The sequence below is a fragment of the Eutrigla gurnardus genome (genome assembly GCF_963514095.1).
Source record: "Eutrigla gurnardus genome assembly, chromosome: 15".
NCBI lineage: Eukaryota > Metazoa > Chordata > Actinopteri > Perciformes > Triglidae > Eutrigla > Eutrigla gurnardus.
Genome location: NC_139938.1, coordinates 9653372 through 9679163, shown reverse-complemented (window position 1 = coordinate 9679163; position 25792 = coordinate 9653372). Strand labels below are relative to the sequence as shown.

Below are 25792 nucleotides of genomic sequence, written 5' to 3'. Positions count from 1 at the left end.
CTGACAGCTGTGTGAAATTGATGAAAATCAGTATAATATGGGACCTTTAATCAAATGTAAAATGCAGAATTTCGTTGAATTTATAAAAAAACAGGGTTTCCCCGAACATTATAAGTGTTTGTCAACTCACCCTAGGTGAAAGAAAAAGGAAAAAACACGTTGTCAAGAGTCTACTGTGTTTTATTGTAATTAAAAGCACCGACCGGTTGGGGCAGAGATACACACACAGTGATCGATAGTCATGTGAAAGACTTTATTATACTTTTCTCCGAGATTTGTCAACATAAGAATGACTCGACCCGCAAGAATCCGTGTGATGAGCAACTTCAAACAGCATCTCACATCAGAAACGTTCAGAAATGAACAAAAGTGGGGAGTGGATCGACCAATGCGCTGACTTTAGACACAGTAAAATTCTGGTGGGGGATTTGAAAAAGTGGGTGGTAAGCGTTCTGATTCCCCCATAAATGATTGCACATACATTATAATTAGAACTACTGGAATGTTTCTTTCGATACATTTCTCATATTTTCTTGTTTTCTTCTTGATTTAATTTACCTTGATATCTTTAATTCTAAAACGACACCTGTTAACAGAAAACATTTCTTGAAAAATTCTAACTGATTTCATGGGGGGGGGGGGCGAGCCCGTTTCCGTGTGCTGGTCACATGTTATCTTCTTGGGCTGGGACTGCCCCGTATAGAGGTTGAACTTTCACACAAGCGAGTCTTACTGGCCAGCTATCTCTGAAGTGAACTTATAGAAATGCAATATGAAACATGTATGGGTGTTGTCCTTGAGGCGTGTATCTATTATAGCAAACCTAACTGTCTGATCAAAGAGGGCCTTGAAGATTTAACGGGTTCCTGCTTATCAGGTTAACTGTCACACTGTTCTAATGAGCACAACCAGTGATTTATATGAGTTACTGGAAAAAGTACAAATCTAAAATGAACAAAGTAAAAGCCAATTCTAACTACTTTATGTTCATGAGAAAACAATGATAAAGACTGTATGTTGTGTGTCTGAGGATTTAGCAAAGAGATTCCTAGACAAGATGGGTTTTGAGTGTCAGCGAGTCTTCCTCAAATCGGAAGATCGGCGGTTCGAATCGCGGACTGGACTAGATTAGATCCTGTATGCTCTGCCATCAGTATGTGTGTGAAAGGGTGAATGTAATGTAAAGCAGTGGTTTTCAACAGGGGGTCTATGGCCCACTAGAGGGCCTCAGAGAGCTGCCAGAGGGCCCTCAGATGGCTGTGAATGTTTGTCAGAAAAATACTCCAATGATAATAAACAACATTTTTTATATTTCTACATTTTTTCTCCACTCATTTTTTTCTCACTCCAGTCACTTTTGCCACGCCTTGAAGCAGTTTCATGTGCAAAGGATGTGTGTAAATGTTTATTTATCTTTATCTTCCGATATCATTTACACATTTCTATCACAAAATGTAAAAAATAATCACATTATCACAAGTTATCATGATGGATTTACTGTATGAAGTTCTTGAAAAAAAAAACGCTGCACTTAACAGCTGGAAAAAAAGGAATATAAAGGATATAATTGCCCCAGTGCTGTATTTGTGTCCTGACCACACCTGTCACAGAATTCCCATGAAGGGTTTGATAAATGTTTGCACACTGCAATTTCTGTGGGCAGTTTCAGAAATACAACTAAGGATAAACATAAGGTATCACATATTACACACATCATACCCTGTAGTTGTTTGCACACTTTGTCGTGTTTACTCCCTCCCCTTTAATGTAGTGTATTTTCAATGTCAAATTGCCTAAAAATGAAATTATATAGTTTACAGGAATGATGCATGAAGTCAGATGATATCATGGTTGATGAAATGCAAATATGTGAGACTAAACAGAAAGCGAGCATTAATGATTTATCTCTTCATCAAAACTCACAGGGAACACAAAAAAAAAAAAGCTGAGGGAATGCAAATAGCAAAGGAAAAATCCAAAAGGAACAGCAATGAAAAACAAACTAGAATACAATAGGGAACAAACATATACCATACCATCATTCCTACACAAAGTGTGGGATTTATCAACTTGTACTTGTACTTAGAAATGTGTAAATATAAGCACAGCTCTGACCGTGCTTACGCACACCATCTAGTGGTAGAATAGGGGAACTGCACATAAAAAGCATTGAGTGTCACAGCATGCATTAAACAATCATTCTGAAGTAAAAAAAGAAACGGTGTGACATCAAATCTGAGGCAAAAAAATAAATCGCCAAACACAGAAGAGAGATGCCAACTACTGGAGGTGGAAAGGCTGCTTAGAGTTATCGGTTAAAACTTCATTTCTTTCTTGAGACTAATTTTAAGCTATAATTAATCACACTGTAAACCCATATTGACAAATGATCAATTAATTGCACCACTAGTCTGTTGCCCGGTCTCAGGAGTAGGTCAGGATTGTTGTCCGGTCCCAGGAGTGAGTCAGGACACACATCCTCTTGTTGTGATGGCTGAACGGGAAGTGTTACACTGCGTTTCATGATGATGTTGCATTTGGCTGAGGTCATCTATAAGCTGCAATACTTTTGCAAGAATAAAACTATTTTCAGAGGTTGTATTTGTAGAGACCTTTTCCAACACCTCTGGGTGAGTCTGAGGGTTGGGGAGTGGTTTCATCAACCAGGGGACCAGGGCATATCCCTGAAAATGTGAACTTTTGAGCCCAGTGTTGCTGGAATTTATGCCAGAATCTTTGTGAAAATTGTGTGAAATCTATCCAAGAACAGAGCCCACCTGGCCTGTCTGGCATTGAGTCGCTTGGCGGTCCAGATGTATTCCAGGTTCTTGTGATTCTTGTGAGGTTCAGTCCAAATCAGGAAAGGGTGCTCAGTTCCCTCCAAACAGTGACGCCATACGTCCGAAGCCACCTTGACCGCCAACAGTTCTCTGTTACCAAGGTTGAACTGTAGACGGGGATCAGGTAGAGTGAGGATGGTGAAGGTGAGTAACTTTACACAGCAAACGTCCATCCAGAGGTTTAGCCTCTAAAGACTTAGGCAAGGGCAAAAGTATTAGTTGAAGTCTCTTAGCCAACTGCCAATCAATAAAGCTCTCATCAGCTCCAGAAACCACCAGTACTGGGTGGCTGAGAGTCTTTGTCTGAGAGGAGAGGATTGAGTTTAGCTTTGGTGAGAGAACAAGAGAAAAAAGCAGAGAAAATGGTTCGGCTCACCAGTTCCCTCCTCTTCACTGGTTACGAGCCAGTTTGACATGGCCTTCCTGTAGAGGGTGCTGTTGTTCCTAAGGAATGAGTATGGCTCTCATGAGTTCCTCCAGAATAGCAGGGAGAAAGATAGGAAGTCACACAAAACACAGGTAACAAGAGGCATGGAATGTCAAAAATATACCTGGAAATATCTCAACCAAACCATAACATGAAACTAATGGTGCTGATTTTTGTTTCAAATACAGTTGTACAAGTTCTTACAAAGTCTGTAATTTGCATGAAGCCTTATGTTTGTTTTGTCAGCTCGTTCCCCATGCTACAAAAGTCCTGGTTGTGAATGTAGAAAGAGATTGGTACTGGTGAGGAGTTGTCCCCGTGCAACTGAAGTTAGCATCACACTCGTTTCCTCGACAAAAACCTGATAGGGCTTTCCCACTGGATTTTGGATTAATAGCATATAGTACTCTGGCAGCATGCCTTGTATTTCTCTTGCACACATCCACATCTGTGAGTATTTGGTATGATTTTTTTTTCTGTTGTGTTGAAACTAGTGTGAAATATTCTTGGTGATAGTGAGGCTAGAAAAGAGTTACCAAACAAGTGCTTCTTTTGTTTTCCATTCTGAAGTGAGAAGTTTGCTTGAAACTGCCACAGCAATTTCACTTCCATCTCATATTCCATAGTCACACGATCCCTGTGTGTGCCCTCTGTCTGATTCACACTGTAGCAAGCAAATCACATATACTGATGTCCATATGGAAGCTGGGACAGCGTGGACCAGGTAATCCCTTGAAACTCCATGAACTTTGCATTCTTTTTCTTTGCTTCATGTGGTGGGAGTTTGAGAGATCAGGTAGGAGGCTGGCAGCAGCTTGCAGCCACACCAAGCAGATTGCCTGCTGCTGTGCTGACTGAGGACTGCCGCACACAAAGCCTGAAGAGTGTGGATTCTGGGGGCCAAGAGTGGTGTGCTCTGCAATCCCCGACCGGCCTGGGGAGAAAGGAACAGCTCAGTCAGCAGGGCAGGGCCACTGGAGCGATGAAAAGATAATTCGCCCCCCCACCGCTGCTGGACCTCATGCGGCGTCAAACCATTTGTGAGCAGTGACACAGCCAGATTGGGCCGAAAGGATATGAGTGGGAAACTTCAAAACCTGCTCATGTTTCTGTGAACGTGAAAGGATTTGTATAACACATTCAGTTTTGATGGACTTTCCCATGTTCACTTTGGACAGCCCTTTTTTGTTGATATGTTCAAATAATGAATCTCTTATGTGTAGATCCCTTTTCCCCCCCTGCTCCCAAGTCCTGTTTCTAGTTCGGGTAGGGATGCTGTGCGGACCATTCTGTCGTCTGTCCCAAGCTTATGGAGAACCGCTGACTCGCTGGCTTCCAGGAACCAGGGTGAGTGGTTGTACTTCTCGTAGCACAACACCGTCTGCCGTCAGACCTAGAGATGCTTACTACAAACGTGGTGCAATTTGTATTAATTTAGATGTTTCCTTAGGACTGAAACTCTGTATGGATGACTGACAATGATAATCTGATAAGAGGTTTTTACAGAACAATGAGATATGCACACAGAGATTATCTATTATACTTGATGAAATGACCAATGTTATCAGCACATTATTCAGCATCATTTCCTATAACTTTGCTGCCAAAGCTGCCAATGGGGCATTTGTCTTCTGTGATTTTGGTTGGCATTTTGGTTGGCAAGATGTTACACTGAGTTGTAAACAGTGTGAGATAACTGACACTTCTGGCAACATTTTTGCTTCTAACAATCACACTTGTAGAAGCATAGCATGGGTTCTTCTCAGCTGAAATAGTTAAATATATGATGGATTTCACTTTCTGTGAGATAGATGAAATGCATAGACTGTATTTCTCATATTAAGTGCAAATGCTTGCGTTGTTTCAGGTGCAGAAATGGAGCATATATTTTTGATTATTTTAGTGTTTACTAAGGCTTTATCAGTTGGAGCTCAGTTCAATGGATACAACTGTGATGCCAACTTCCACAGCCGATTCCCTGGTGAGGATGTCAACACTTTTTCTTTCAGACTTACTGGATTGCATTTATATGTGAATGTCTCTTTAAAGGAAAGTTCTTCTCAAACTGGTCACATATTCCAAAGAGGAGATAATTAAATATGATATTTTTCCAATTCCTGATTTGAGCAAAATTTAACATAATGGTTTTGGACTATAATCCAGAATTACTCCTCTTCGATAAAACAGTTAATTTCAACAAAATAACTTGTGGCTAATTTTTATGTCTGTATTAACCTTTCTGTGTGTGTGTGTGTGTGTGTGTGTGTGTGTGTGTGTGTGTGTGTGTGTGTGTGTGTGTGTGTGTGTGTGTGTGTGTGTGTGTGTGTGTGTGTGTGTGTGTTGCAGCGGAGAGGGATATCAGTGTGTACTGTGGGGTACAGACCATCACCCTCAAGATCAACTTCTGCCCTGTCCTTTTTTCTGGCTACACTGACACTGACCTGGCCCTTAATGCTCGCCATGGAGACGCTCACTGCCGCGGTTTCATCAATAACAACACATTTCCCACCGTAGTTATCTTTAGTATCAGCCTGGCGACGCTGGAATCCTGTGGCAATACCTTGGTGGTAAGAAAAGCAGGAATGTATAATTGCTTGTTTATCAGATTTTTAGAGAAGTACTGTGTGGATCACTGACATTGATGATTCGGTTGGATTTGGTGCTTGAACTTTCATGGTTATGCTGTCAGAGATATTCTTATACCAATAGCTTTGAGAAAATATTTAGTGCATAAAAAGATGTAGAGAATGATGGAGGTATGCATTGCAGACAGTTCCCACTGAAAAATGTCGTTAAAGGACATTTTCTGACTTTAAAAGTTATCTTTATAGATATTGTTTGCTAAGGCAGACTAACTACAAACGAAAGCTGGAAACAGCGAAAAGCCACCCCAGTCAGAAAAAAAACCATCTTTGAGTTTATCAGCTGTCCTGTTCAGTCTCCATATTTTAATGTTGACAAGTTGTGTTTATCCGGTATTCATTATCTTGGTAAAGGGGCTGCTGTTCAATCTTTGAGGCCGGGATGAGAAGTAAAAAAAAAAAAAAAAATCTAAAAATGGTGGTATCATATAGTGTCAGTTAGCGAGCCAGGAGTGTTACCCATACTGATGTTGTTCGCTTCAGGTCTCCACGGCTCAAGGACCCAACGCTTATGGGAACCTGTCACTGGTGCAGATTGGAAACATATCAGGGTATATCGACACACCAGATCCCCCCACTATCATCAGCTACTTGCCAGGTCTGCTGTACAAGTTCAGCTGCAGTTACCCGCTGGAATACCTGGTCAACAACACACAGCTTGCCTCGTAAGTCTCATTTTCCCTTTAAAATTTGTTTGAAAGTACTCAAGTTGGGTGCTATAGAGTCAGGAAACCATTTATTTATTTGACCAGGACAGGACGCCATTTAGTTTCCCAGCGTGACCGGGACTTCCACAACATGTACAAAGCAGTAATAGTGTGTATTACGGCCATGAATGATGACACATTATCAGTGTAAATGCAGCGGGTGCCGGTCGGATTTCTCTCACGCTGACTGCAGTACGTCCCCGATCGCAAACTGCTCAGCAATCGCTCGCCACAATCCCCCCCTCCCCGTTGACACCGCAGCCTCAGCCAAGGGATGTACAATAGAATGCAGTACTCGTCCATTTGCTACACAAGGAAAACAACAACAACAACAAAAAAACAGTAGTGCATTACTGTAGTGCAATAACAAAACATCATAACATTAAAAAAATTGATATTAGGAAAATGTCTTATTTTTTTTATTTTCATAAACGAACATCAGAGAGCCAGGAGCATCGTGGTCAGTGGCGTTCCGACAGTTCTGGCCAGGTGATTGCCTCAAGGTCCACTGCACTTAATCCAACCATCCTTTTTCTGATGTTGATGAGTTAATTCTGTCACATGCCACGGCTGCTCCTGCAGAGGTGGGAAGTACATGTACTTTGTTTCTGTACAAATTTTTCAAATTTTTCAAATTTTGGATTTTCAGGTATCTGTACTTGAGAATTTATTTTTCTGTCCACTTTTACTCCCTACATTTAAAAACAAATGTGTCTACTTCTTACTGCTTAGCCTTGCACAAAAACAGTCACGAGGAATGTCCTCCATAGGGATACTTTTTGCTTTATAATTTGAGCACATTTCACAGCCTGTAATTTTTCATTTTTACTTGAGGAAAGAAGTTGAGTTACAAAATACATCTGCAAATGCTCAGACTTGGACACATCAGTGTTGTTACCTGGAGTCACTGGGTGTTTCTTACAACAGACCAGGCGACCCGACCAAGGCTGATCAGACCCCGGCCTGTGTCCAAGTGACATACTACTACACCCACTGCTCTCCCCTATTCAACCAGAGCCATCTGGAGGCTTTTTCGGCTGCCTCCATGTTGTTGACTATGGCTCTTCTTTGGTTTGCATCTGTTATTCCCAGTGTGCCATAGGCTTTGCTCAGGGAGTGACTGGCAAACACCCGACTGCCCACCTCCACTGGCATACACCTGGTCTTCGTTCCTCTGACAATAATCCAACAGCTCCTGGTGCTTCTCCATCTTCCTTTCTTGAGCCTCCTCCATCCTCTCCTCCCATGAAACCGTCAGTTCCAGCAAGAAAAGTTGTTTCGTGGCCTCTGAGACCAAGATGATGTCAGGTCTCAATCTGGACTGGGTGATGTGTGGTGGAATTTTCAGCTGCCTCTCAAGGTCAACTGACATCACCCAGTCTCGGGCTGTGGGGAGAAAACCAGCAGAACAGTTCTTTGGCGTTTTATATACGGCCTTTGTCCTTCCTTGACAAAGTGAATGGCCTTGGTGTGTCGTCTGCCCTTGATCCCCTTGCTGATCACTTCAGTGATGGACTTGAGGACCTGGTTGTGCCTCCATCGATACCGGCCCTCACCCGGCGCCCTGGAGCAGCTGCTCAGGATGTGTTCCAGTGTCCCTATCTTGGAACACAGGGGACATGCAGGTGTTTCTATTTTGCCCCAAATGCACAGGTTGAGTGGGCTAGGGAGGACATCATAGACCCCCTGAATCAAGAACTTGATCCTTCCAGATGACACTCCACTCCATCGCCTGTTCCCACTTAATCCAAGTGCCCTGCTGCCGCATGGTCACTGCTCTGCTGGTTCGCTCTTCCTCGACTGAAGCTCGCACCTCCTCCTGCACCAACCTCTGCCTCTCCCTTCCGCTGGCAGAGACATATTGGACCATTGCTAGACTTCCAAGTTCGGCTCTGCCTTGTGCCACTGTCCCAAGAATGGCCTTGTGCTTCAGTGGAGTTTCTGCATGCTGGACTGCATCCGCTGCCCTCCACTTCCTCCCTGTCCTCACAAAAAACCCTGCCCCGGACACTTTGGCATCTCTCTGGAGGGGAGCCTGAGGTTATTGGTGTTCCAGTACAGCCCAATGTTGCTCAGGCTGCATGGCAATCCCAGCCATCTGCGTAGATAGCTGCTTATCCTTTGCTCAAATCCTTCTACCATCGTCATGGGGACCTCATAGATATGCAGAGGCCAGAGGATTCTTGGGAGGATTCCATGCTTGTAGACCCAGGCCTTTAATCTTCCAGGGAGCCCAGATTTGTCAACTGTTCTCAACCAACCATCCAAGTCAGCACTGGTTGCCTTGACACCAGTGCCATTCAGGTTTGGCTGCCTTGACCGGCATGTTCATTGCTAGTGCAAAGAGGGTCACTGAGATTGTAAAACCAGTGATTATGCCCACTTCCAGCTGGTGCCATTAAGATGTCATCTGGCCATCTTGGCATGCTCTCCACCGGTCTCTCACATTGCTCTTGGGTGACGTTAGGCCACTCCTGGTGCAAACATTAAATCAGCTCAGGTTTGATTGATGGCTTATGATCATCAATCTTCCTCTTGATCACATTCCAGAGGTTTTCAATGGGGTTCCAGTCTGGAGATTGGGCTAGCCATGACAGGGTCTTGTTCTGGTGGTCCTCCATCCACACCTTGATTGACCTGGCAGTGTGGCATGGAGCATTGCCCTGCTGGAAGAACCAATCCCGAGTGTTGGGGAACATTTTCAGAGCAGTGAAGGAGCTTTTCTTCCAGGATGACCTTGTACGTTGCTTGATTCAAGCATCCTTCACAAAGACAAATCTGCCCGATTCCAGCCTTCCTGAGGACCCCCAAGGTCATCATGATCCTCCACCAAATTTCACAGTGGGTGTGAGACACTGTTGCTTGTAGGCCTCTCCAGGTCTGCGTCTAACCATTATTACCAGGTGTTGGGCAAAGCTGAAATTTGGACTCATCAGACAAGATGACCGTACTCCAGTCCTCTATGGTCCAATCCTCTATTGCAAACCTCAGCCTGACTCGTCTTTGCTTCTTATTTATGAAAGGTTTTTTTCTGGCTTAGCACAACTGCAGTCCTGCCTCTAGGAGCCTGTTTCAAATTGTCCTCCTTGTGCACTTCACGAGGTCACTTGAGGTCCTTGATGTTTTTATACTTATTCTTGTGAAATAAGATCTGGTTCGGGAGATCACCTTATCATTAACTAGAATGAGACGTGCCTGTGTTGGAATTCAACAGACACTTGAATTTAATGTAAAGATGCTTATATAAGAAAAAAATGGAGTGGTCTCTTAATATTATATATATAGTATGCAAGTATGCAATTATATTCATATTTGCATACGATTTGCCTAAATTGTCAGACGGGACAGAAAAAAAAACTGATTGAAAATAATTTGACGAAAGCCTGGTATAGAGGTTCTTTTAAAGTCATTATATGATGATTATAAAGGGTTATCTACACTCTGTACAGTATCATTCAGATATGGTGTAAATACTATGTGTCTGTCTATCTGTCAACAGTAAAGCAATGTGAGCAATACAACTTCTGGTATTGTTGTTGCTGCAAATTTGTTCTTCTTTATTAATATTTTAATATTAGCAAGTAAAGCAACATCAATGCTTAACAGAATATCTGTATGATTAAAAAAAGCAAAAGCCAGCATCAGGCAAATGTCACATTAACTATTTGTATCACCTCATGTTTTTGCAGCTTTTTTGGTGAGCTTTTTTCTTTATCTTTTATTGAAGGTCAGCAGCTGCGATCTCAGTGAAGGAAAGCAATGGTACTTTCATCAGCACGTTGAATCTACTTCTTTACAATGTAAGTTCACATGAGTCGAGTCTAAATGTGTTAAATTGAAGCACAGAGTAGCTGCTGCATTGAGACAAAGTCATACTAAGTCAGCAAGTATCAAATAGCATTTAATCCTCTGCAGCTATTGATCTGCACCTGCAGCTCAGAAAGCCTTTTTATGCAGCCCAAGTAGACAGCAAAAAACCCCAGCAAAAATTACCTTTTAATTCTGTAATTGGACTCAATTTATCCTCAACTCAAGTCAAACGTTAGACTAAATTCACTTTAAGTGAAGTCCAAACAGGATTAAATTAAAAAGTCTGTTAAAGACAAACATGTTGAAATGCTGTTGTGGTTTGTACACAGGACTCATCATACATTCAGCAGCTGTCCATCCCAATGGCAGGACTAACCCTGAAGACACGGGTGTTTGCAGCTGTAAAAGCTTCTAGCCTGGATCGAAGGTATTCATTCAACATCTAACAATTCAGTCTGACTCAATCACCAACAGACTGCATTCACTGTATGCAAAAATTACAGCTTTTTAAAGTACGTAACAATATCAATATATGCTGTCCAATATGGTTTGTTTTCTGCCAAAATGCTGGATTACTATAATGGCAAAAATGTGATTAGTAAACTAAAGTGTAAGCTACCCACACCCATACTTACGTAGAGCAATACGCAGGCCTAAATAATATGCATTTGGATGCAGCCAGTGTTTCCTACAGGATTTTTGGAGACTATGGTGGGTGGGCTCGCAATCCTCCAGGGGGATCCGGGGGCATACAAAATGCCAACCAGTATTATGTTTTAAAGTTCCCTGCAAAACATAATTGGAGAAAAAAAGTGTATATAAATGCTATTTGTAGGAGATAGGGATGTAATAAATAGTTTTGTCTATTTATATCTATCTTTATAACTTGCATTTCAGTCCATGCACTCTGGATTTACTCATTTTTAATGTTAAATAGATGGAATGTTCTAATGGACTACTGTTACACCACACCCTCTGGAAACCCCAACGATGACCTCCGCTATGACCTTTTCTTTAGGTAACTCAAAGTTGAACAAATCTGTGATTATTATTTATTATTTTTATTTAGTTCTCATGTTTTTGTTACTCTTTCGAATGATTTTTTTCTGATTTTCCCTTCCTGAGCCAGCTGTGAGAAAGACCCCCAGACTGCTGTCTTTGAAAATGGGAAGAGCCAAATGGGCCGCTTTGCCTTTGAAGTATTCCGCTTTGTAAAGCACAAGAACCAGAAGATGTCCACCGTCTTCCTGCACTGTGTCACCAAACTGTGTCGAGCAGATGACTGTCCAATGCTCATGCCAGTGAGATTATCAAAGGACACTTTCACACATACCATGACAAACTTTGAGGATAAAATATAACACATATATTACGTCAGTATCTCTTAATCCCACCCAGTTCCATTTGATGAGGGAAGCATGTGACAAACAGGCCGCAGATTTCACAGTTTTCAAACATTAATTCATACCCATCAGTCACCAATGGTAGAAAGTAAAAGTATTTACGCAAATATTGTTCAAGTTAAATGTTGAGGTACTTGTACTTGAATATTTCCATTTCTGTTACTTTATAAATGCATAGAAGAGTTACAAGGAGTTACAATACATAAATAATATTCTATATCGTGAAGGCATCGCCGTCTAATAGCTGTCCCTATTGGCTTGAAGGTGAGGCTGTAGTCTCACTGTGACACCAAGGTCCACCAAGGTCCACAAGCCAAGACAATATACACCAGTCAACAAACCTTAAATTCCATGTGTAATAGGGCAGGGAGGCTCTGACTATGCCAAACATCACTCCACATAGAACTGCCACTGCAGGAGAGTGAGACATAATCCATGCTGCTGAGCTGTGGTGCCGGATGTTATGCTGCATTATCTTTTTCCATGCCATAATTCTGGACAACACCACCATAGAAGCATTTGTGAGGGTCATGGCAGTTGTTATACCCGTCCTGATGTCTTTGGCTAGCTCCAGGGGAAGAGCCCTAGGTTTAGCGGTCATCACAGAGACAGCAAATATATTATTATGTACTGCAGCCACCTGAGTGGCCCACCAGTGCAATCAGTCAGTGAGGCACCTACTGAAGAAAGTTGCCTTCAGGAGCAAGATGGATGCCAGGGTTTGTTCCATTGGCAGGAGTGTTGGGACTCATAGCGAGAAACCAGAACTCTTAGCCTTTGGATTTTGGGGGAAATCGGGTCCATAAATGGCTTGAGCTCTGAGAATGAAGGCCACAGCAGAAAACATCTAGACGTTTGAAGATTATGATATTGTAACTATAGTTCTATATCTAGTTCTATCCCTCTACTGGTCTTTATGGGAAATACTCTCCTCCAATGATGAGCATGCATTCTACCATTTGCATAAGCTTGATCAGCCAATAAGTACCTGCCTATGCAGACCCCACAGTGTATAAGGCAGCACACCCTGCAAACTATCCTACAGTGAGCAGCGTAGGAGCGGCAATGCCCCCTGGGTATAGGGCTCTGAGTGTCCTTATAGAGCTAGTCGTAACATTGCATTCACACAGGCTATGAATGGAAGACCTGTCATCGCGCTAACCACACGCACTGACCAACTAAAGGTTTTAACGGCAGCAAACCAACTTCTTTATAAGGTAGCCACCACAGTGAGAGTACAGTACAGTACAGGAAAGATTTGAGTATAAACCCAACTGCACACAACAGTACTTTACTCTCACTGGGGCTGAAATGCCACATGGATGGTCTGCCCCTCATGTACAGATAGTCCAGCCCCCTTCGGCCTGTTCCTCTCAGGAGCCAGGACAACCCTGGTTTGACATTCCTGTCGCTCCCACCCCCTAACACAGAACCTGCCAGAACCGGAGGAAGGTCCAGGGCTGGGGCCTATCATTTTAGTAATTTCTGCATACCAATTTCTGCACACCATCAATCGGTGGCCTGGGGCTATTAGAATTGCTCCCACCTCACTCCTTCTCACAGGGGAGAAGAAAGATGGCAAGGAATAAAGTAGCTTTCTTGGCAATGGCACACATGCAAGTGTTTATTTTATGTAATGCCAAGGAGAAACATAACAGGCAGTGGGTGTTGCGTCAGTTGGCAAACAGATTTACTTTTGCTTCCACGACCCAGTAACATAACATGTAACCACAGGCTCTGCGAAATTCTCAACATGACAGCAGATTGAACACTATCTATCTCCTTCTGGGGGAATAGATTTACCTCTGTGATGCCCAATACAGAGGAGGAATGCTGTAGAGCTAGAGAAAATAACCTGGTCTCAGATGCAGTTGTGTCGCCATTTCTCGTGTGGAGGAAGAAAGAACTGCTAGGGCAATGGCTGTGATTGTGTAAGACATCAGAGTACTCAGACCTTCCTGAACACAACATTTCTTGGCTGGATTGAAAGAGATGCATCAGATCCCTGTTTCGCAGGTGAAAAACATTGAAATGATAATTACTTATATATTAGAGGGTGTAGCCTGTGTGAGACACCTATACAATATAGAACCCAGAAAGGCACAAACCTACAGTTTATAAAACAGAAACATAAAAATTATATTAACCATATATGTCTACTGATTACCTTGTCATGAGAAAGTGTAACTCATTCTACCACATCTCTCTTGGTATGTTTTTCATAGATCTGTGGCAGCAGAAAAAGAAGAGATGCCATAGAGGAAAAGGAATCAAATGCTGCATCTGGCAATGCCGTCCTGACTGCCGGGCCTATCATCACTCGGAGTGGTACAGTTTCTGTTATTGCTTTCCCTCAATGTCTGTTTCTCACCAACCACCCTTATCTTCCACACATTATCCAAACAGCACTGTTACTGCAGAAACACAATTCATAAGCTTTTAATCTTTCAAACTTTTTCTCCTTAGCTATGATTTTCAACAGTTCCATGAGTTGTTAATATCTCCAATTATTTTCACAATGGATATATTTGTATAATAGTGTGTCAAACCAAAGGTTGATGACTGATGGTGAGAACTTCCTGAGCTAGACAGCCAGAGAGCGTCTGAAGGCATCCCATGTGCTGTGCAAAAAAAACAACAACAAAAAAGCAAAAACAAATAAACACCATTGTGAAGAAAAATACTTAATTTTTGTTATCTTTAAATACCCCTTACCCATTTGTTTCTTTAACAGATGAAACACCAACCAACAACTCTCAACTGGGTAAGCAGTCCTGTACATTGTGTTGAATGACATTTTCAAAGGGGAGTTGTCTTTAATTAGGGATTTTAAAAGACATTTTTCTCAGGAACAAGAAAAACAAAGCATTAAATAAATGTGTTAAATATCCTGTGCTTCGCTAATAGCTGTTTATGTATTAGGGATATTTCATTCAAGGTGAAGAGCATATTTAAAAGTTTTTAGAAATGTGAACTGATGTGATTGTCTCTTTGTTTTTGCCGCTCTAGCCCATCTGAAAGCTCCAGTGTTTCAGATGAACACAGTAACAAGTGCGCTCATCTCAGGCGTGATCATCCTGGGCGTAATGAGTGTTTGCTTTTTCATCTTCTCCCTCACACTGCTCAAAGGCAAAAGCACTCCTGTCAGCATCCTGTCTGGAGTCCGCAACCCAGCCTTCAGTTGAGCACTTGAAGCCAACTCACTGAAGACACTCCTCCAAAACCAACAATGATAATGAGGGGAAAACATGATGTTACATGATGTTGGTGCATGTAGTCATTTAACAGGATAAAAAAACCTAAATGTTGATCTAGAAAACTGTTAAGGTCAGTGTGAATTAGTGTAGAAGTAAAGCGGGACTTTTTTTTCTGTACTTTGTGTTTCAAACATGTGGCTGGCTAGGCCTCGATCTGTGTATAATTTTTTGTCATGCAGCTTTGACCTGCATAGTGGGGGCAATTCAATACCTCAGCTATACAGCTTTCAATTGCAGGGTATAGATTAATTTAAAAAGGCCAGGAGTCCTTTACAATAGTGCATAATCTGTTGGTAAACCTTCCTGCTGAGAGGCTGAAATATGAGAACTTGTTCAAAAAATGTGAGAGAATGAGAGAAGCTCTGCAGTATAAAATTAAAAGTTAAAAACTTTGATTAAGTGAACTAACAGAAAGCCTCAGGCTCGGATGTTAAGATTTTAAGTTTTCTTGACATAAATCTGACTTTTAAAAGTACATTTATATAGTAATTGGAATGCATATTAATTAAAAATATATATTGCTACATAAAAGAAAGCTAGTCTTGTGATTAATCAACTGTCTTTCAAAGGTCTGTTCTTCCTAAATATGTACTTCACCCACTCTTTAAATAGTTTATGCAATGTGGCAGCAATAAAATTGTTAAGTTTAACTTGTACATGTACCCAATGTAATTGTGTTTCCCAAACTGTGTTCATGTCATTGATTATCTATTCCTATAATGTAAAAATTGTGCATATCGCAAATATGGCACTTTGACTTGTGATTAAAATTTGTCCGGTGTTATATTTCTAAATGTACAGTATACATTTCCTCATAAAATGGCTAGCAAATTATGGTCAACGTTCAGGAGACAACAATGTAGTAAGACGTAATAAAACTAGAAAAGTTATCACGAACATGAGGTCCCTGTACTACAAGTGTGAGTTCAACATATCCAGGGTATCTTTTGTTGTCAGGCTAAAAGCCCCTTTTAGACAGACGATTCCGCCGTAATGGCGGAAAGGCAACTCAAAACATGCCACTAACACCTACAATAAACACTACAACACTAACCATAATCTAACACACACACACACACACACACACACAATCTCCCAGATAAACAATGGTGAATTCAATTTATAGTTTAATTTGTACAAATGTATATCTTTTATCAGATTTACAAGTTGTTATCCGCTTTACCCGTCCCCCACCCCTGCAAGAGAGAGAATTGGCACAACTCAACATGTTTCAGTAAAGTTTGCCTATGGCCGGCTAACTTAGCCTTTAGCAAGCAGAAGCTACTTGCCTAACTAGCCTACTAAAACTAGTAGTTATGTTTCAGCATGTTGGTATTTGATCACTGTCACTGCTGGGGGGGGGGGGGGGGGGGGGATAATTACTGCAGATAATTACAGAAACAATTTACATAGTGTGTTTATGTATTACAGGAGAGAGAGCACAGGAGAGACAGTGCAGTGGTAGGCCTACAGCAGGCACAGGAGGTAAACGATGCAGAGGAAAGACACAATACACAATACAATGGATCAGGTAGGTACAGAGATGAGCCATGAGGATCAAGAACAGTATATCATCTTAACTCTGGAGCCAGTGACAGTGAGAATGGTAGAAATCTGGGACAGTGCTGATACAGAGATGAGGAACAGGAGCATGTTGTTTTGAATATGGAGCCAGTGAGAGTTGACAAGGTTGAGAATCAAGAGTGAGCAAAGGGGAAGAAAAAGACAGAGGAACCCCGATAGCTGGAAAAAAATATGGCTCAGAGTCTCCGGCCAAAGCTATGTCAATGTCAAAAAAATAAATGCTCCAGCATGCAATGTCAAAGAAAAAGACTGTACCACCTGTCGATAAACATTTAATGAAGCCTTCCCTCAGTCTGAGAGGCAAAACATCTTTGACCAGTTCTGGTCAATGGGAGATGTGTCTAGACAAAATGACTTCATCATAAACCACATGGCTACAAAGATTAAACAGACAACACATACAGAATCAAAGCGGCATAACTCAATTAAATATAAACTAACTGAAAGCAAATTCGAACCTCCAAAGATTTCTTTTTTAAAACCCGTGATATCACAGAGAAATTTGCCAGGTGGGCAGGGAATGGTCAGTCCTCCACTAATCTAGGAATTTCCCTGACAAGCACGCACGGAAAGCATACCCCTGGTAACTAAATCTCAGAAGAGAGAACAAATCTAATCAGAAATCACATGAAGTCTTTCCCAACAATTCAGATACAAGGCAATACCTTGGGGAGAATTAGAATGTTACTAAGATGTATGACATCTATGTCAGGAAAATGCAATGAGGAATGGAAAGTCAATGCAGAGAAACTTAATTTATACAACCATATATTCAACACAGAATACAACTTAGGCTTAAACCAACAGCCAAAAGATGCATCCAAGTACTGTGAATGGCAAATTAATGAAAATGACAGTGACAAAGAAATCCATGTAGAACAATACAATACACACCAGAACAGAAAGATACAGGCCCGAGATCACAAAGCAAAACAAAACAAGATACGAGAAGAGCACAACAACAAAAAATAATTTTTAGATATTTTTGAGTGAGTTGTTGTTGTTTAACCCTATGGGGTCTGGGGTATAATTGGCTGTTTTTTTTTACTATTTCTGATTTTACCATTTTATTTAAGCTTAAAAACTATTTAACCTTGCCTTGTTTGGTGTCATTATTTTCAGCACAACCTCATACGTGTGACTGTACAATTATCTTTTTCATTTAACACAATGGACATAAAATCACAAAAAAACATAAAATCCGAGTAGGAAAAAGTGCGATTTTTTACTGTGAAAACCACAAACCATTTGTATTACTCAATGAAGAGCTGCTCCACATTCAGCAGTCTCCATTGTTTTGACTCACAAAACAAAAAAACAACGACACCAAACATTACATAACACTAACTATACACTGCAAGTTCTTGCTTCTTCCTGCACCAGAACGGTGGTCACGTGATTTTGACGGCCGGCACGTCAATCCACCTCAGAGGGCCACTTAAAGCTCTAGTCTACGATTTTTCCCTTGAGCCAAACTTTGCCAATAGTAGCCATCCGGTCCCATGGCTACTTTGGCTTTTTTCAAACCTTTCAAATCGTAGAATACAGCTTTAACATACTGAACCAGAGAGCGCAAGAGCGAGCGAGGCGAGAGAGAGAGAGAATTTTTCAAATTAATTTATGTACACCACGTAATGGCCCAGTTGACGTCACTGGAAACACAATCCCGTCTCTGGCTGTGAGTCCGCCTGCCAGTATTGTTGACTGCACCCATGCACTCCGGTGAGGCATCCAACAAAGACGTCGTGAGTGAAATGCATCAATTTATGTTTCCGACAACGTTTGTTTTTGAGACGGTCTAGCTTGAATGTTATCAAGGTGCTAACATCTAGCTATGTGTCTAACGATTAGCGTTAGCCTAAAATGCGGCTCAGGAAAGGATGGACTGCACTGTTTTGCTGTTAAACTTGCTTATTCATTTTGAATAAGTGATATAGATAAACCTGAAATAGCAGACATTTTTTCCTGGGCGCTAGCAGGGGTCTGTCGGCTTTTTTTTGGCTAGTAGCGTTACCAACATTACGGCTAGCACTGCCACTAGCTTATGCTAGCATTACCGTTGGCTTTTTTTCTGCTGGCCTGGCAATGAAAAATTGCTTCAACACCAACATCATTGGATTTAGCTGAAGACTATGCAGTTATATGAATATTTAAATGCAGGCTATAATATCCTAAATTTGTCACTTGTTCCACTTGCTTTGCCTGGTTTCACAAACCGCATAAGCATGGTGGAGCATCAAATCTTTCTGTGCAGCAACGGTCGAAATATGGGACAGGCAGGTTGGACGTGGTTTTAACCTACCTGTGCAAAAAGTCCAGTAGTGAAATTTCTTCCCTCCTAAATTTTCCAGTCAACTGTCAGTAGTATTATAACAAAGTGAAAGCGATTGGGAACAACAGCAACTCGGCCAAGAAGTGGAAGGCCACGTAAAATGATGGAGCGGGGTCAGCAGATGCTGAGGCGCATTGTGCGCAGAGGTCACCAACTTTCTGCAGTCAGTCACTACAGACCTCCAAACTTCATGTGGCCTTCAGATTAGCTCAAGAACAGTGCATAGAGTGCTTCATGGAATGGGTCTCCATGGCCGAGCAGCTGCATCCAAGCCAAACATCAGTAAGTGCAATGCAAAGCGTTAGATGCAGTGGTGTAAAGCACGCCACCACTGGACTCTAGAGCAGTGGAGACGTTCTCTGGAGTGACGAATCACGATTCTCCATCTGGCTATCTGATGGATGAGTCTGGGTTTGGCGGTTGCAAGGAGAACGGTACTTTTCTGACTGCATTGTGCCACGTGTTTAGTTTGGTGGAGGGGGATTATGGTGTGGGATTGTTTTTCAGGAGCTGGGCTTGGCCCCTTAGTTCCAGTGAAAGGAACTCTGAATGCTTCAGCATAGAGATGTTGGACAATTCCATGCCCCCAACTTTGTGGGAACAGGTGTTGGATGGCCCCTTCCTGTTCCAACATGACTGTGCACAAAGCAAGGTCCATAAAGACATGGATGAGAGAGTTTGGTTTAGATAAACTTGACTGGTCTGCACAGAGTCCTGATCTAAACCCAATAGAACATCTTTGGGGTGAATAAGTGTGGAGACTGAGACCCGTCACATCTGACATCAGATCAAAGGCGGATGGCACGCGTAACGGAAACTCAGCATGACTGAATTTACACAGCTGAAACTTGGACCTCTCGGACCAAAACATCAGTTTCATCCTGGGAAAAGTTTGGCCGTCTGGCGCTGCTGCTGCTGTCTTCTGTCCAGCGCCGCCGTTAGCCATTTTGCCCTAAACAGAATTCCTTTATGATGCCCCCCCCCCCCCCCCCCCCCCCACCCGAAAAACCGTGATTTAGGGGCGCGCAGGTGGCGGAGTGGTTAGAGCACATGCCATGTATGTTACACGTACGCATACGCCGCCGACCCGGTTCAAATTCCGTCCGAAGGTCTTTTGCTGCATGTCACACCTCCCTCTCTCTCTCCTGTTTTTCATATCTATCCACTGCTAATAAAATGCGTCTATGCCTTAAAAAATCTTTAAAAAAAATACAGCAGCTTGTACCTGGTCTCGCGCCTCAGCGAATTGTTGTCCGCGTCTGTGGAGAAACGCGCAACTTTGCCACGAGCTGGAACCGGAGTTGGGGCTGCAGCTGGTCTGAGCGGCGCGAGGTCACGGTGTCCCACCGTTCTGGTGTTGGACAGGGAATCCGGTGCAGCTGTGGAGCGCAGATGATGAAGACGGTGATGATGATGATGAATGGCCCGGCCGGCTCGTGCAGGTACCGGCTTCTCTGTGTTTCCTGTGTCTGATAGACATGCCTAAAATGTGCCTACAATTTCTATAGTGATATAATATCGGCATTACAATTATTCTGACTATACGCATGCACAGCGCGTGATGCGCGTGGTGAGAGCGGCGGCGCTGCTTCTGTCATTGGGTTGTCAAGTGAAGAAACTTGCACTGCACTTCGCCTGGCGCATTAAAGGTGAGGAGAGGAGCTCATTTGATTGGTGAAGATCTGAATCGGCTGTGTTAATCCCACTCCATGCCTTGTTTCCTCCTCGTCTCTCACTCGTCTCCCACTCATGCCTTCTTCTCCTCCCTCTTTCCCACTTGCGCGGGTGGGAGTGACGGGAGGAGTGCCTGCGCTAGCCTGCGCGGTGCACGAAACTTACAAAGTCCAGATGGACACACCCCGTCGGCGCAAACTAGGTCCCTAAGGATTAAGAGTCACTTAAATTCATATGCGAATCAAGACAGGTGAGTGAATACTTATGGCAATATACCGTAGTGTATGTAGATTTCAAAGTTCAAGAATAAGAACTAAAGTTAAAGTTACATTTTTCAAACCATCAAAACTATTGGCCCAGATTAGCTCCAAAGCAAGTAGAAATATGCATACAGAAATATTTAAATTTGTATTTATTTAGTTGTATCTCAAGCATTCAACATACTGTAAAAGAAAAGAAAATACAAACATAAATCAGATTAATTCAAATTTAATACATTGGGAAGGAGCAGACAGAAGCAAAATGCTTATAAAATCCTGCCCCTACTTGACATCATGTGACAGAAAAAAACAAAAAACAAATATGCTTAAATACATTAACAGTACAATTCTATAATTCACCTACAATATTTCTCTGTGATTTTAAGCAATAATCAGACTCAGTTGTCCTCCTCTCTATATTGGTCAAATATAGACATATATATAACTTTGAAATGTGTGAACAATTGTATCTTACAAAGATAAGAGGGTTCAAACAAGGAAATACATTATTTTAACAATTGATTTGTTTTATTTAACTTTCTTAAATTATTGTAACATTATAGGTTAAATACATGAATAACTTAAAAGAATAGCAAGAAAAACAAGCTGCCAGCAACAAATACATCTGGTGTCAACGAGGCAAAATCAGTTCTTAAATACTTAGGATTCTGTAATGTTGTGAACATTGATTCTCAAGTCCCTACATTTAGAGTTGCAATGTGAAGAACTTAGGCTTTGCAAACTGTAAAACTGAAAATGAAGCACTCACTCTTAAAATGGTTTACTATTGGATCTTATTTTGTGAACCAACAAATTGATATTTACATATGAAAACAGGCATAGTCCACTAGCTGGTAAAGGTAAGCACTTTTAAAGACATGCAAGCTTCCCATATTTTGCACTATGATCTGCAGAAATTGTATGATCTATTGAGTCTTCATAGTACTCATTTTTTATTGCTCATTTTTAAAAAACAAACAGTCAAATTTTATATATTTCCATATTATATATTAATCCTGCAGACTATACCTAAGTAATTCGTATAAGGTGATACTGAAGAATGACCCGTTTCAAAGTGTTGAGCGGATGTCTTTGTATAATAAATGATTGTTAGATGTTTAAGAAAAGTAGAAACACTGTATTTCATATGTATGACATAAAACATTGAAACAGCTCATGACAGTGACATACACCTGTCTCATTTGTCCACTTGGCAGATCTGCTTATAGCAGGCACAACAATGGCGGCATCGATAGCAGTAATGCTGGAGCTGAGAGAGGAGTCCACTGGATGTGACTGGAGCTGCCATAGATTCTTCTACCTTCATCTGCTCCTGATACATTTTGGCAGAAGTGTGTTCTGTTGAATCCTCTGGGAATGTTTGGTTAGCTTTGTCAGTAGTTGTCAGTGTCACTTTTTCTTTGACATGGAGTTTCTCAATCTTTCTGAGCACCTGAAGCTCAAGTTGTTGGAGCTCTGTGTATTTTTCATCAAGTCTTGTGATGTATCTCTCGTAGTCACTTTTGAAAGTCATATCATTACTTTGTCCTTGTTTCAGCTTCTCCAATGGTTCCTTTTTGTTCTTTAACAATTTTCTCTGAACAAACTGATTGATAACATTAAGTCTTTTCTCAAGGTTGTTGATCATCTCATGGCTCTTGCATCTCATGTGATCAATCTCCTTACGTTCTATTTTAGTGTCCTTCCACATCTGTCGCAAAGAATCTCTTTTTGACAGTTTCTCTTCTGTAAAATCATCCTCTCTGTCTTGCTTCAGCTCCGCCTTTAGTTTGTTGACATCTCTTTTGTCCTTGTCAGCATCACTGTTCATCTGATTGAGTTGTTCTCTGTCTTCACTGATGGTGTTGATGGCAGCTTCAACCTCCTCTTTCTTTTCGTTCAGCTCTTTCTTCAAAAGATCCAGTTCTTCTCTATCTGCCAGTACACTGTTCTTACTGGTTTCTAGTTCTAGAGCCTGTCTTTCTAACTGGTTTTCTCTGAGTTCTTGTTCGTTATGTTTTAAGTCAATCATATTCATGATCTTCTCAAGTTTGTCTTTTTCAGTCTGAAGCTGAAGTGTCAGGTGTTTCATGTTGCTTTTCTCTCTGTTTATCTCCTCAAACTGACCATCTGCATGTTCTTGCTGCTTTTGTAGCTCAGTCTTCATGATTTCCAGATTGTTACTTTCCTCTTTGATATCTTGTTCTAATCGGTTTCTTTGTTTCAGGATGTCTGACCGTAACAGCTCCAAGTCCAGTTTGTCTTTGTCCATCTTCTGTCTGTCTCTATCGAGATCCTCTCTGTCTTGCTTCAGGTCGGCCATTAGTTTAACATCTCGTTTCTCCAAGTCAAACTCCAGCGTCCTTTGATTTTCCATGTCTTTTCTCTGGGTCACCATGTCCGACAGTATACCTCTCAGACTTTTCTTTTCTCCATCTAACAGCACAGTGTAATAGGCAATGTTTTCTTTCTGTATATCTAGAGCTGCAAGCTTTTGTTGCAATACAGTGTCCAGCTTTACTACATCGCCATAGTGTTGTTGAAATCTTTCCAGCTTGTTTTTCACGTCTTTATTCATCCTTTCAATCAGCTGTTGAAGTTTTTCTCTCAGATTTTCCATTGATTTAATTTGATTCAAGAGTCGTGCTTCTCTTATTTTCAGCTCAGAACTTTCTCCTTCCATTCTGTACTTTTCTTTGTCCAACATTTGTTTGTCCTTGTCAGCATCGCTCTTCATCTGATTAAGTTGTTCTCTCTCTTCACTGATGGTGTTTGTGGCAGCTTCAACCTCCTCTTTCTTTTCGTTCAGCTCTTTCTTCAAACGATCCAGTTCTTCTCTATCTGCCAGTACACTGTTCCTACTGGCTGCTAGTTCTAGAGTTTGTCTTTCTAACTGTTTTTCTCTGAGTTCTTGTTCATTATGTTTTAAGTTAATCATATTCATGATCTTCTCAAGTTTGTCTTTTTCAGTCTGAAGCTGAAGTGCCAGATGTTTCATGTTGCTTTTCTCTCTGTTTATCTCCTCAAACTGACCATCTGCATGTTCTTGCTGCTTTTGTAGTTCAGTCTTCATGATTTCCAGATTGTTACATTCCTCTTTTATGTCTTGTTCTAATTGGTTTCTTTGTTTCAGGATGTCTGACCGTAACAGCTCCAAGTCCAGTTGGTCTTTGTCTATCTTCTGTCTGTCTCTATCCAGATCCTCTCTGTCTTGCTTCAGCTCCGCCTTTAGTTTGTTGATATCTGGTTTTTCCACGTCAGTACTACTCCTCATCTGATTGAGTTGTTCTCTCTCTTCACTCATGGTCTTGATGGCAGCTTCAACCTCCTCTTTCTTTTCGTTGAGATCTTTCTTCAAACGATCCAGTTCTTCTCTATCTGCCAGTACACTGTTCCTACTGGCTGCTAGTTCTAGAGTTTGTCTTTCTAACTGGTTTTCTCTGAGTTCTTGTTCATTATGTTTTAAGTTAATCATATTCATGATCTTCTCAAGTTTGTCTTTTTCAGTCTGAAGCTGAAGTGTCAGATGTTTCATGTTGCTTTTCTCTCTGTTTATCTCCTCAAACTGACCATCTGCATGTTCTTGCTGCTTTTGTAGTTCAGTCTTCATGATTTCCAGATTGTTACTTTCCTCTTTGATGTCTTGTTCTAATCGGTTTCTTTGTTTCAGGATGTCTGACCTCATCAGCTCCAAGTCCAGTTTGTCTTTGTCCATCTTCTGTCTGTTTCTATCCAGATCCTCTCTGTCTTGCTTCAGCTCTGCGTTTAGTTTGTTCATATCTCTTTTGTCCACGTCAGTACTACTCCTCATCTGATTGAGAAGTTCTCTCTCGTCACTCATGGTCTTGATGGCAGCTTCAAACTCCTCTTTCTTTTCGTTGAGATCTTTCTTCAAAAGATCCACTTCCTCTCTATCTGCCAGTACACTGTTCCTACTGGTTTCTAGTTCTAGAGTTTGTCTTTCTAACTGGTGTTCTCTGAGTTCTTGTTCATTATGTTTTAAGTTAATCATATTCATGATCTTCTCAAGTTTGTCTTTTTCAGTCTGAAGCTGAAGTGCCAGATGTTTCATGTTGCTTTGCTCTCTGTTTATCTCCTCAAACTGACCATCTGCATGTTCTTGCTGCTTTTGTAGCTCAGTCTTCATGATTTCCAGATTGTTACTTTCCTCTTTTATGTCTTGTTCTAATCGGTTTCTTTGTTTCAGGATGTCTGACCGTAACAGCTCCAAGTCCAGTTGGTCTTTGTCTATCTTCTGTCTGTCTCTATCCAGATCCTCTTTGTGTTGCTTCAGCTCTGCCTTTAGTTTGTTGATATCTCTTTTGTCCACGTCAGTACTACTCCTCATCTGATTGAGAAGTTCTCTCTCTTCACTCATGGTCTTGATGGCAGCTTCAACCTCCTCTTTCTTTTCGTTGAGATCTTTCTTCAAACGATCCAGTTCTTCTCTATCTGCCAGTACACTGTTCCTACTGGTGGCTAGTTCTAGAGTTTGTCTTTCTAGCTGGTTTTCTCTGAGTTCTTGTTCATTATGTTTTAAGTTAATCATATTCATGATCTTCTCAAGTTTGTCTTTTTCAGTCTGAAGCTGAAGTGCCAGATGTTTCATGTTGCTTTTCTCTCTGTTTATCTCCTCAAACTGACCATCTGCATGTTCTTGCTGCTTTTGTAGCTCAGTCTTCATGATTTCCAGATTGTTACTTTCCTCTTTGATATCTTGTTCTAATCGGTTCCTTTGTTTAAGGATGTCTGACCTCATCAGCTCCATGTCCAGTTTGTCTTTGTCCATCTTCTGTCTGTCTCTATCCAGATCCTCTCTGTCTTGCTTCAGCTCTGCGTTTAGTTTGTTCATATCT

The 25792-nt window shown here is 41.5% G+C and overlaps 2 protein-coding genes across 2 annotated transcripts in view; one reads left to right on the top strand and one right to left on the bottom strand.

Moving 5' to 3' along the window:
- The first annotated feature begins 4362 nt into the window (after window positions 1–4362).
- On the top strand, window positions 4363–15973 carry zpld1a (zona pellucida-like domain containing 1a). Its single transcript, XM_084028582.1, has 11 exons — window positions 4363–4614; window positions 5135–5248; window positions 5614–5834; window positions 6393–6574; window positions 10344–10416; window positions 10756–10853; window positions 11364–11444; window positions 11556–11727; window positions 14055–14157; window positions 14564–14593; window positions 14839–15973. The coding sequence occupies exons 2-11, from the start codon at window positions 5143–5145 to the stop codon at window positions 15012–15014; spliced, it is 1242 nt and encodes a 413-aa protein (XP_083884708.1). The 5' UTR covers window positions 4363–4614; window positions 5135–5142; the 3' UTR covers window positions 15015–15973.
- Window positions 15974–16265: 292 nt separating this feature from the next.
- Window positions 16266–25792, bottom strand: part of LOC311025272 (uncharacterized protein) — a gene marked incomplete at its 3' end in the record, with an annotated part of 54901 nt that continues 45374 nt past the window's right edge. Inside the window, exon 6 of the mRNA XM_084028120.1 lies at window positions 16266–16282. Within this exon, the coding sequence (XP_083884246.1) occupies window positions 16266–16282 (17 nt within the window). The remainder of the gene's footprint in view (window positions 16283–25792) is intronic.